General features: G+C 41.6%; 1 protein-coding gene and 2 non-coding genes across 3 annotated transcripts; 1 reads left to right on the forward strand and 2 right to left on the reverse strand.

Annotated features, from left to right (window-relative positions):
* Positions 1 to 56: 56 nt before the first annotated feature.
* On the forward strand, positions 57 to 129 carry trnar-ucg (transfer RNA arginine (anticodon UCG)). Its single transcript has one exon. It is a non-coding gene; the product is annotated as a tRNA-Arg (tRNA).
* Positions 130 to 556: 427 nt separating this feature from the next.
* Positions 557 to 6,635, reverse strand: LOC139375620 (mitochondrial ribosomal protein L58). Its single transcript, XM_071117411.1, has 6 exons — positions 6,454 to 6,635; positions 6,074 to 6,098; positions 5,907 to 5,966; positions 1,338 to 1,420; positions 1,034 to 1,203; positions 557 to 823 (listed from the first exon to the last, which is right to left on the reverse strand). Exons 1-6 carry the CDS (start codon positions 6,616 to 6,618, stop codon positions 739 to 741), a joined length of 588 nt encoding a protein of 195 aa, XP_070973512.1. The 5' UTR covers positions 6,619 to 6,635; the 3' UTR covers positions 557 to 738.
* A 312-nt stretch (positions 6,636 to 6,947) lies between these two features.
* On the reverse strand, positions 6,948 to 7,020 carry trnar-ccu (transfer RNA arginine (anticodon CCU)). Its single transcript has one exon. It is a non-coding gene; the product is annotated as a tRNA-Arg (tRNA).
* Positions 7,021 to 12,667: the final 5,647 nt, after the last annotated feature.

Raw genomic sequence — 12,667 nt, forward strand, 5'->3', positions numbered from 1 at the left:
ACCCGTTCAACAATGTTATTCTTTATATATAAAATATGTTTCTTATTTCTAACACAGACCGCGTGGCCTAATGGATAAGGCGTCTGACTTCGAATCAGAAGATTGAGGGTTCGAGTCCCTTCGTGGTCGCTGCTTTTTTCTCATTGAAATATTTGCACGAATCGATTATTATGGATTAGTCTTATGTCTTCTTTGATAAACAACACTAACGAATATGCGAAAGTGTCAGGAATTGACACTGGCCTGATTCAGCCTAATAGGTAAACAAGTTAAATGTTCTCAGTTCTCATACTGGACACGGCCGCACAGCATTTATAGTTTCTCTTGCAGTTGTGCTAGCTAGCGAGTGCACTCCCATATGCCTTCAACCAATGGGCGTTCCTAGTTAGTTTTATATTTGGAATTTCGCTGCTTTTTGTCAGATAGCAGAGTGGCGCAGCGGAAGCGTGCTGGGCCCATAACCCAGAGGTCGATGGATCGAAACCATCCTCTGCTAGTTTTTTCGTCCCCGTCACCATTCGCATTTTCACGTAGAATTGACATCGTGGATCTCTTACTCATTCTTTGAAAAGCTTTTATTTTTAATTAATGCAAAAATACTGCCACAACAATCACCTCAAATCAGCATGTCTCCAAAAACTCAACAAGTGGAAATACTTTCAAACAAATTGAGTGTTCAATTTATTGGTTAACCAAGAAAATAGACAACGAATGAATGTTTCCTTGTGTGTCCGACCCTCAGTCGAAATACACTTGTCTGGTGTGCTTGACTGCTGAATGGAGCTTCTTCTGTTTCAGTCTCTCCTTATTCCTCTTCTCTAACCTGAGCAAAACACATACAAAAATGTATTTACTTTAGTAATCATCCAGTAAAGCCATCTGACATGGACATTAAAGTATGCACACCACAACAATGAAATAAATATAGCTAGATGAAGATTTTTTTTTTAGTGCTGTATTTGGTTATCGATTCTGGGTTGAACCATCGTATCAACTAGGTGTGAACGTCAGCCACACATGAGTCATTCTCTACCTGGATGCTCTGAGGGCTATGTCCTCTGCTGAAGGCTCATGGGGCTTTTCAGTGGCCTTGGCTATGATGTCAGAGATCTTCTGGATGCAGTCCCCCATGTTTCTCTGCTGGCTCCTGCTCTGCTCTGACGTCACCAGCAACTCCCCTGCCTTGTTGATACGGTTTTTATTCTGCAGTGGAAGAGAGAGTAAAATCATAATGCATTCAATATTCTACTTGGAATGCCACGGAGGATATTGCTCAGGGAAGATAGAGGGGCACAAAACCAATCTACATTTTGACCGCTTTGGGGTAGTTAACGTACATTTAAGATGATCTTTTGTCGAACGTCTTCTGGGATCCAATCTGCTGTATAGACGTGGAAGCGGACCTCTGCTTTTGTGCTGACTATGAAGACAGACAGACAGTAAATCACAATAACATTTCAACAGGCTCTCATACAGACTGTATAAAACAATCTATTCAGTGCACTCCAAGTTCGCAGACTAGACGTAACATAAAACGAAAATCCGGGACACTCAAATTAGTAGGATATGTTACGTTTTGTATGGCTACATAAGATAGGCAAAAAAAAACAAATGTAGCTCCCGAGTGGTGCAGGCACTGCATCTCAGTGCTAGAGGCGTCACTACAGATCCTGGTTCAATTCCAGGCTGTATCACAACCGGCTGTGATTGGCAGTCTCATAGGGTGGCACACAATTGGCCCAATGTCGGCAATCATTGTAAATAACTATTTGTTCTTAACGGACTTGCTTAGTTAAATTGGAAAGGCGGCTGGCTGTATTAAACCCAAAGGTTGTTCTAATCTCATCACGGACAACTTCAGCAAATACCATGCAACTAACTATTTGGCATGTTAGCTAACCCAAGAGGTTCCCAAACTAGTGGTCTCAACCTCATGTGTTGTTGCCTGATATGAAAATGGTTTTGCAGGAGAATTTCCAAAATCCTTAAAAATGTAAATGAAATTATTAAAATCTAAAAGATCAAATTCAACCAGAGCGCGCCCTTAGAAAAAGGCCGCACATTCCCACCACGCTATGAACCCATACCCTATTGCAGAGACATTGATATTTCCGGCCGCAATTGATATGTGCGTGGGGAGGCAGAGGCACAAAAACTCTCATGAATCAATACCTTTGTCAGATAACATAGTTAAATGAAGAATTTATGCTACTGCTAGCAATCAAGAGGAAACTGAATGAACGACTCAAACTCTACAGTTTATTCTTTCCAAATGGACTTTAGCTGAGAGGTCCGAGATGCCCATGTATTGATTTTTGGTCCCTATACATGTCGGGGGATACTATTCACGAGGACATATTGTTCTGTCTCACGATTCCCGAGCATGAAAGGGCACTGGGGATTTTCAGTGTGTTGCGTGGCTATATTGACAAAAAAAAACTCAATGGGATCAAATGGTGGGCTTTTGCACAGATGGGGCTCCATATATGGCGGGACGGTAGGCATGATTAGCCGATGTTAATGCGAGTGTAGCGAAATGCTTTTGCTTCTAGTTCCGACCATGCAGTAATATCTAACAAGTAATTGATCAACTTCACAATGACTACCTTATACACATTATGTAAGGGGATGAAATAAGAATATGTACATATAAATATGTGGATGTGCAATGGCCGTTCAGCATAGGCAAGATGCAGTAGATGGTTTAAAATACAGTATATACAGTTGAAGTCGGAAGTTTAAATACACCTTAGCCAAATCCATTTAAACTCAGTTTTTCACAATTCCTGACATTTAATCCTAGTGAAAAATCCCTGTTTTAGGTCAGTTAGGATCACCACTTTATTTTAAGAATGTGAAATGTCAGAATAATAGTGGAGAGAATGATTTATTTCAGCTTTTATTTCTTTCATCACATTCCCAGTGGGTCAGAAGTTTACAGACACTCAATAAGTATTTGGCAGCATTGACCAATTGTTTAACTTGGGTCAAACATTTTGGGTAGCCTTCCACAAGCTTCCCACAATAAGTTGGGTGAATTTTGGCCCATTCCTTCTAACAGAGCTGGTGTAACTGAGTCAGGTTTCTAGGCCTCCTTGCTCGCACACACTTTTTCAGTTCAAATCAAATCAAATTTATTTATATAGCCCTTCGTACATCAGCTGATATCTCAAAGTGCTGTACAGAAACCCAGCCTAAAACCCCAAACAGCAAACAATGCAGGTGTTGAAGCAGTTCTGCCCACAAATTTGGGTGCACCTCAGCCACGCTGAAGGTCCTAATTGATATCATAACCGCCATCGATAAGAAACAATACTGTGAAGCTGTATTTATTGACCTGGCCAAGGCTTTCGACTCTGTCAATCACCACATCCTCATCGGCAGACTCGATAGCCTTGGTTTCTCAAATGATTGCCTCGCCTGGTTCACCAACTACTTCTCTGATAGAGTTCAGTGTGTCAAATCGGAGGGCCTATTGTCCGGGCCCCTGGCAGTCTCTATTGGGGTGCCACAGGGTCAATTCTTGGACCGACTCTCTTCTCTGTATACATCAATGATGTCGCTCTTGCTGCTGGTGATTCTCTAATCCACCTCTACGCAGACAACACCATTCTGTATACTTCTGTCCCTTCTATGGACACTGTGTTAACAACCCTCCAAATGAGCTTCAATGCCACACAACTCTCCTTCCGTGGCCTCCAATTGCTCTTAAATACAAGTAAAACTAAATGCATGCTCTTCAACCGATCGCTGCCTGCACCTGCCCGCCCATCCCACAGAAGAATAGAATATGTGGACAACTACAAATACCTAGGTGTCTGGTTAGACTGCAAACTCTCCTTCCAGACTCACATCAAACATCTCCAATCCAAAGTTAAATCTAGAATTGGCTTCCTATTTCGCAAACAAAGCATCCTTCACTCATGCTGCCAAACTGACCATCCTACCGATCCTCGACTTCGGCGATGCCATTTACAAAATAGCCTCCAATACCCTACTCAATAAATTGGATGCAGTCTATCACAGTGCCATCCGTTTTGTCACCAAAGCCCCATATACTACCCACCACTGCGACCTGTACGCTCTCGTTGGCTGGCCCTCGCTTCATACTCGTCGCCAAACCCACTGGCTCCAGGTCATCTACAAGACCCTGCTAGGTAAAGTCCCGCCTTATCTCAGCTCGCTGGTCACCATAGCAGCACCCACCTGAGCACGCGCTCCAGCAGGTATATCTCTCTGGTCACCCTCAAAACCAATTCTTCCTTTGGCCGCCTCTCCTTCCAGTTCTCTGCTGACAATGACTGGAACGAACTACAAACATCTTGGAAACTGGAAACACTTATCTCCCTCACTAGTTTTAAGCACCAGCTGTCAGAGCAGCTCATCGATTACTGCACCCGTACATAGCCCATCTATAATTTAGCCTAAACAACTACCTCTCCCCCTACTGTATTTATTTATTTTCCTAATTTTCACCTCATTATTTCTATCTCTACCATGCACATTCTTCCACTGCAAATCTACCATTCGTGTTTTACTTGCTATATTGTATTTACTTTGCCACCATTGCCTTTTTCTTTTACCTTTACCTCCCTTATCTCACCTCATTTGCTCACATTGTATATAGACTTATTATTCTTCTGTATTATTGACTGTATGTTTGTTTTACTCCATGTGTAACTCTGTGTTGTTGTATGTGTCGAACTGCTTTGCTTGATCTTGGACAGGTCGCAATTGTAAATGAGAACTTGTTCTCAACTTGCCTACCTGGTTAAATAAAAGTGAAATAAAAATAAACAGTCATATTTGTGTATGTAAACTTCCGACTTCAACTGTACATATGAGATGAGTAATGTAGGATATGTAAACATTATTAAAGTAACTAGTTATACCTTTATTAAATCCATTTATTAGGGTGGCCAGTGATTCATCAATCTATCATGTGACCGAATACATTCACGTGTCACTACGGAGGAGTTTTAGTTCCTGACTCAAATACCCTGTCGTCTGCCTCTGAGCATTAATGCAGAGTTCAAAACAACTGGGAAATCTCTGACTTCCGACTTCAATGCATTCAAGACAACTGTGACAGAAAAAAAGAGCTCAGACTGGAAAAATCATTCTTAACGGTCATCCAACTCGGAATTCCAAATCGGGAACTCAGACTCTTTTCTAGAGCTCCAACTTTCCAACCTGAAAATCACTGACGTCATGATTGGCCTCGTGTTTTTTTAACTTCCAAGTTCTCTTAAAAGCACCATAAAACTCATGGTACCCTTCACCAGCTTATATCTGTGTGAAGCTGGATTCAGTGCTCTAGTCTGCATTAAAACCAAATATTGATCCAGGTTGGATGTGACAGCAGAGATGAGGTGCGCAATGCCGGTCACGCCTCCTGACCTTGAGAAGCTCCAAGGCGACATGCATTAAGCACACCCATCTTATTAGTGGTGGTAAGATATGATACATTATGTCAGACTAATTTACAATTGACCGTCATAGCCCCACATTAAAAGTATGTGATGGTGAGTTGAGAAGACAATCTGAAATACTGTTAGGATGTCTTTCAATTGACTGCCATTGCCCAAAATACAAATTAGTTAACACTGGCTATTAATTACATACTTTTTTTCACATGGTTGGGTCGAGAGAATGTTAAGATATCAAAATGAGATTGTGGGCCAAACAAGTTTGGGAACCCCTGCCCTAACCTAATCTTAACCTAGCTAATATAAGCCACCTACCTAACGTTAACAGCACATTTGAATTCTTAACTTATAATACGTAATGCAATCATACCATATGTAACATATAATAATTTGAGTGTCCCGGATTTTCGTTAACTATGTTACTTCTACCCCGAGTCCAGGTTGCAGGCACAGGTATGTGAATAGTAATAATGATACCTTTGTTAACATGTTGACCACCTGGACCACTGCTTCGGCTGTAGGATACTGTAAGACGGTCTATAAGACAGACAGCATACAATAAAAATATCTATGTACATGCATATGGGTGAAAAGGTAAATAACCATTACATTTCTCTAATGTATAGTTTGGTATTTATACTTACCGACTGGAATGTTCACATGTCCATCCTGCATCAGATATAGACATGCATTTAAAATCGAATCGATCAGTCACTGCATACCAACTACTTAACATCACTCCAAGCACTTACACAACACACTGTCCGTGGTAAACTAGCTACAGCTTGTGACATGTAGGCTACTTTCCAGCTAGCTGCCCTATGCGTTGTTAAAAGCAGCAAATTTCCTGCAAGACATCTTGAGAATTCGTTACTAGTACTTGTTACAACTTCATTTGTAGACAGCTCAATGTATTTACACTTGATACATTCACCTAGCTAGTACGACAGTAGCTCTATATCGTGTTGAATTCTCAGCTTGTGCGAGAGATATGATTGTGTGTAGCGTTGCTAAATCCACTAACCTGTGGGTTGTCAGACGCTCTGTTACCATAACTAATACTTGGACATTGACTGAGGAGGTTTCTGTTTCTTATACACACAGGGGGCAATTTCCTTTGTCGAGTAAAGGACCGAATGATTTCTGAACATCGAGAGAGTAAAAAATATTTAGCTACGGAGGTCGCCATGTTGGATTAACCCTTTTACCTCTCTTCTCGATGGGTTGCAAAGGGGAAGACAGTTTGGTTACAAACAGTCTTGATATTGCACAGCTAATGAAAATCGAACTAGCAAGAATGCAATTACACAGCGTAAATGTAGCTAGAACAACTGTCTATGATGGTGACAAAATGTTACGTTCAATCGAGATTTGAACTCCGATCGCTGGATTCAGAGTGCTAGTCATTGCGCCATACGTCGCTAATTGTATTGTATCTGTGAAAAAATACACAGTTCACAGTTTGCCGATGTTTAGGGTTGAGAGATGGCCTCACGTGATTAGTTCTAAAAAGTACATCACCCCAGATGGGACTCGAACCCACAATCCCTGGCTTAGGAGGCCAGTGCCTTATCCATTAGGCCACTGGGGCTCGACAAAGTTGGTGGGAAAATGCGAATATAAATTAAAAGTACAAACTGTTAGCTATTGGTGTTAAATGTACTAATAGAATCCAATTGACGATTTCCATAAAGAATGGAAATTGTAGTCTTTTTTCCGAACTGCGTAACAATTTTTATCAAGGAAAACGAGAGTTGGCTAAACCTTTTCAGGTTTGCCCGTGGTAGCAATTTTTCTTAAGTCTCGAAATACACTCAATTACCAAAAGTATGTGGACACCTGCTCGTCGAACATCTCATTCCAAAATCATGAGCATTAATATGGAGTTGGTCCCCCCTTTACTGCTATAACAGCCTCCGCTCTTCTGGGAAGACTTTCCACCAGATGTTGGGACATTGCTGCAGGGACTTGCTTCCATTCAGCCACGCCTTAGGTAGGAAGGACACTGGTGTTGGGCGATAAGGCCTGGCTGGCAGTCAGCAATCTAATTCATCGCAAAGGTGTTTGATTGTGTTGAGGTCAGGGCTCTGTGCAGGCCAGTCAAGTTCTTCCACACTGATCTCAACAAACCATTCCTGTATAGACCTCGCTTTGTGCACGAGGGCATTGTCATGCTGAAACAGGAAAGGGCCTTCCCCAAATTAGAGCCACAAACTTGGAAGCACAGAATCATCTAAAACATCATTGTATGCTGTAACGTTAAGCTATCGCTTCATTGGAACTAAGGGACCTAGTCCAGGAACAGCCTCAGACGATTATTCTTCCGCTACCAAACGTTACAGTTGGCACTATACATTCGGTCAGGTAGCGTTCTCCAGGCATCGCCACACCCAGATTCGTCTGTCAGACTTCCAGATGGTGAAGCATGATTCATCACTCCAGAGAACGCGTTTCCACTGCTCCAGTCCAATGGCGGCAAGCTTTCACCCCTCCAGCTGACACTTGGCATTGCACATGGTGATCTTAAGCTTGTGTGCGTCTGCTCAGCCATGGAAATCCATTTCATGAAGCTCCCAACTAACAGTTCTTATACTGAGGTTGCTTCCAGAGGCAGTTTGGAACTCGGTAGTAATAGTTGCAACCGAGGATAGATGATTATTACGCGCTACGGGCTTCAGGTCCTAAACGATATCATAATCTCCATCGATAAAAGACAGTACTGTGCAGTCGTATTCATCGACCTGGCCAAGGCTTTCAACTGTCAATCTCCACATTCTTATCGGCAGACTCAATAGCCTTGGTTTCTCAAATGACTGCCTCGCCTGGTTCACCAACTACTTCTCAGATAGAGTTCAGTCAAATCGGAGGGCCTGTTGTCCGGACCTCTGGCAGTTTCTATGGGGTGCCACAGGGTTCAATTCTCGGTCCGACTCTTTTCTCTGTATATATCAATGATGTCGCTCTTGCTGCTGGTGATTCTCTGATCCACCTCTACGCAGATGACACCATTCTCTATACATCTGGCCCTTCTTTGGACACTGTGTTAACAAACCTCCAAACGAGCTTCAAAATGCCATATAACACTCCTTCTGTGGCCTCCAACTTTTAAATGCTAGTAAAACTAAATGCATGCTCTTCAACCGAATACTGTTACACGGGCAGCAAAACTTTAGACCGTCCCCTCGCCCATACCCTGGCGCGAACCAGGGACCCTCTGCACACATCAACAACTGACACCCACAAAGCATCGTTACCCATCGCTCCACAAAATCCACAGCCCTTGCAGAGCAAGGGGAACTACTACTTCAAGGTCTCAGAGCAAGTGACGTCACCGATTGAAACGCTATTTAGCGCGCACCGCTAACTAAGCTAGCCGTTTCACATCCGTTACACCCGCACCCGCCTGCCTGACTAGCATCACTACTCTGGACGGTTCTGACTTAGAATATGTGGACAACTACAAATACAAATACCTAGGTGTCTGGTTACACTGTAAACTCTCCTTCCAGACTCACATTAAGCATCTCCAATCCAAAATTAAATCTAGAATCGGCCTCCTATTTCGCAACAAAGCCTCCTTCATGCTGCTAAACATACCCTCGTAAAACTGACTATCCTACCGATCCTTAACTTCGGCGATGTCATTTACAAAATAGCCTCCAACACTCCAGCAACAGATCAACAGAGCAACAGATCTCGAGTGGTGCAGTGGTTTGTTTGTCTATGGCGATAGCATGGCTGTGTGATCAATTTTATACACCTGTCAGCAACATGTGTGGCTTAAATAGCCAAATCCACTCATTTGAATGGGTGTCCACATAGTTTTGGCCATGTAGTGTAGCAACCTACATGGTTAGCTAAACGTAATCTAATGAAGCTCAAAGTCTGTCTCTGGTGGATACTAATAATAATGCAGTTATATCTGCCATACACTCGGGTTGCGACTACCATTCCTCTTTTTTTTGAAAAATGTCTTACAACTGTAGGAAGACCCTGCCCCAACCTGGTAAAACCAGTCACTTTTATTGTTTATGTGGTTGTCATGGTAATAGAAGGGGGGCTGCACATAATTTTGGGGGCAATGATTAGTGGGGAGGGCCCCATTTTCTCTCTCTGGTGTTTATCTCTCTGGGGAGATACCTCCTGCTGGACCGTGATTTATGGCTAGGCAGTTCAGGCTAGGTTTGTTGTTTTGTGCAGCTACCGATTATCACGTCCAGTGTAACATTAAAACGTTATTTCCCTCTTGGTTGGTTTGTTATTGAATCTAATGAAGTTAAAAGATCAGAAAACCCGCAAACGTCAGTATTCCTGTAAAGATTAGAGAGGATCTCATGTTAAATACTGTTGAAGTAATATGGCTCCAGGTTCATCTGCCTCACCTAAAGCCCATTCTGTTGGGAAGCTGCTATAGACCACCAAGTGATAACAGTCAGTATCTAGATAACATGTGTGAAATGCTTGATAATGAATGTGATAAACAGAGAGGTGTATATTCTGGGTGATTTAAATATTGACTGGCTTTCATCAAGCTGCCCACTCAAGAAAAAGCTTCAAACTGTAACCAGTGCCTGCAACCTGGTTCAGGTTATCAGTCAACCTACCAGGGTAGTTACAAACAGCACAGGAAGGAAATGATCAACATGTATTGATCACATATTTACTAATGCTGCAGAAATGTGCTTGAAAGAAGTATCCAGATCCATCGGATGTAGTGATCACAATATAGTAGCCATATCTAGGAAACCAAAGTTCCAAAGGCTGAGCCTAAAATAGTGTATAAGAGGTCATACAATAAGTTTTGTAGTGATTCCTATGTTATTGATGAAAGTAATATATATTGGTCCGTGGTGTGTAATGAGGAGCAAACAGACTTGACACATTTATGAAATTGCTTATTCCAGTTGCTAATTAACAACATGACTGTAAAAACTGTTAAATGCCTGTGGTTTGATGATGAATTGAAAAAGTGTATGGTTGAGAGGAATGAGGCAAAAGGAATGGCAAATAAGTCTGGCAAACTTATTGCAAATTGACAAATCATGTGACTAAACTGAATAAAAAGAAGAAGAAACTACACTATACACTACACTACTAAGATAAATTAAATAAAGAATGATAGTAAAAAGTTTTGGAGCACCTTAAATGACATTCTGGGAAAAAAGGCAAACTCAGCTCCATGATTCATTGAATCAGATGGGTCATTCATCACAAAACAAACTGATATTGCCAACTACTTTAATTATTTTTTCATTGGCAAGATTAGCAAACTTAGGCATGACATGCCGGCAACAAATGCTGACACTACACATCCAAGTATATCTGACCAAATGATGAAACACAAGCATTGCCATTTTAAATTCCGTGAAGTTAGTGTGGAAGAGCCACCGGGGTCTGACAACTTGGATGGATAATAGAGGACGATATTGGCACTCCTATTTGCCATATTTTCAATTTAAGCTTGCCAGAATGTGTGTGCCCCCAGGCTTGGAGGGAAGCAAAAGTCATTCCTCTACCTAAGAATAGTAAAGCCCCCTTTACTGACTCAAATAGCCAACCAATCAGCCTGTTACCAACCCGTAGTAAACTTTTAGAAAAAATGGTGTTTGACCAGATACAATCTTATTTTACAGTAAAGACTTTCAGCACACTTATAGGGAAGGACATTTCAACAAGCACAGCACTTCCAGAAATGACTGATGATTGGCTGAGAGAAATTGATAAAAATATTATGGGGGCTGTTTTATTAGACTTCAGTCCGACTTTTGACATTATCAATCATAGTCTGTTGCTGGAAAAAATGATGTGTTATAGCTTTTTTTTTTATTGCCTACTTCCTCATGCCTTTTGCACACACTGTATATAGACTTTCTTTTCTCTACTGTCATTGACTTGTTTGTGTTATTGGCTTGTTTATTGTTTACTCCATGTGTAACTGTGTTGTTGTCTGTGTCACACTGCTTTGCTTTATCTTGGCCAGGTCGCAGTTGCAAATGAGAACTTGTTCTCAACTAGCCTACCTGGTTAAATAAAGGTGAAATAAAAAAATAGAGTGCTCAGCACTCAGGGAGAAGGACACAACGGCCACAGGCCGTAAAAGGCATGGATTTTTTTAGGGTGCATTTCGGCCACACAAAAGGGCTGCCACCGTGAAATTCTAGGCATTATCAAGTGCTTGTCTAACTGTGAACGACTGATGTAGTGTTCAGCCTGCGCAAAAAAACTAAGCGGAGCTCATGGCTTTCAAGCTACTTTTTTCAAATCATCATTAGAGTCTCATCACGCAGCCTTACAATGTATTAAACATCTAAACATACAGCCCAATGTTTGTAGAGCTACTAAAGTTATATTAATAACTAAATTAAGTACAAGTAGGAATGCCTATTTCTTTGTTACCCACTCAACACAGAATAGCCGTATGTGCACACTCCCTCAAATCGTTTGGAGAAAATATCCTTTCAGCTTTGTTCAATTGTATTCTTCATACTATTAAATAAGGCCACGGAATTCTAAGCAAATCTTCTCTGCTAAATTAACTAGTGTAGCCCTCAGACATTTGGCATGGCCAGATAAGGACCTAACAACTCTGAGTATGCTACTATGTTCTTCTGAAATAGACTACATTTTCTTCATATGATGTTTCCTTAGACCTGTCTAATATAAATCATGGATTTATTGTGAAGGTGTAGGCTATATTACATGGATTTATTAGACTTTAAAAAAAATGTAGATGTTCCAAAGGTCTGCATCTGTGGCTTGTGTAGAAGCCAGGAAATGCTAAATGTGTTTATGTTAATTAACAGTAAATTACTGTGATGGCCACAGCCCTAGATGCATCTACAAATTCAATGTTTTACACAATATTGTATCATATGAGTTATTGGCCTGTCCGTCCACAGGGTCAATGTGCTGTAGTCTCTATAACTGGACGCCCGCGCTCAGATCAGACTGGTACAGGATGTCCATGTACCGGATGGTCTGAGGGATGCACTCCTGTTGGACTGGAAAACAAAACATTTGGTCAGTGGTAGGTCTTTTTCAATGCTGTATCACCATCTTTATCTGGACAGAAAACACACTGATTATCATAGCATACGCACACCTTGGACAATGTGGCAAGTGGTCCCTCAACACCCAATCCTCATGCCTCATTGTTTGTTCTTGTTTCCCATTCAACAGTCTGGCATTTCCTATTCTGCCATGGTGGATGAGCTTCCTTTCCTAGTAAATACATGGCC

The sequence above is a fragment of the Oncorhynchus clarkii genome, chromosome 20 (assembly GCF_045791955.1).
Source record: "Oncorhynchus clarkii lewisi isolate Uvic-CL-2024 chromosome 20, UVic_Ocla_1.0, whole genome shotgun sequence".
Taxonomy (NCBI): Eukaryota; Metazoa; Chordata; class Actinopteri; order Salmoniformes; family Salmonidae; genus Oncorhynchus; species Oncorhynchus clarkii.

What these genes read in the sequence shown, in the direction of transcription:
- LOC139375620 (XM_071117411.1), bottom strand. Translation starts at nt 6,618, where the DNA reads ATGGCGACCTCCGTAGCTAAATATTTTTTACTCTCTCGATGTTCAGAA. An exon ending in GAGCGTCTGACAACCCACAG is followed by an intron (nt 6,099 to 6,453) that starts GTTAGTGGATTT and finishes TATCTGATGCAG; the next exon opens with GATGGACATGTGAACATTCC. An exon ending in ATAGCCCTCAGAGCATCCAG is followed by an intron (nt 824 to 1,033) that starts GTAGAGAATGAC and finishes TGTTTTGCTCAG; the next exon opens with GTTAGAGAAGAGGAATAAGG.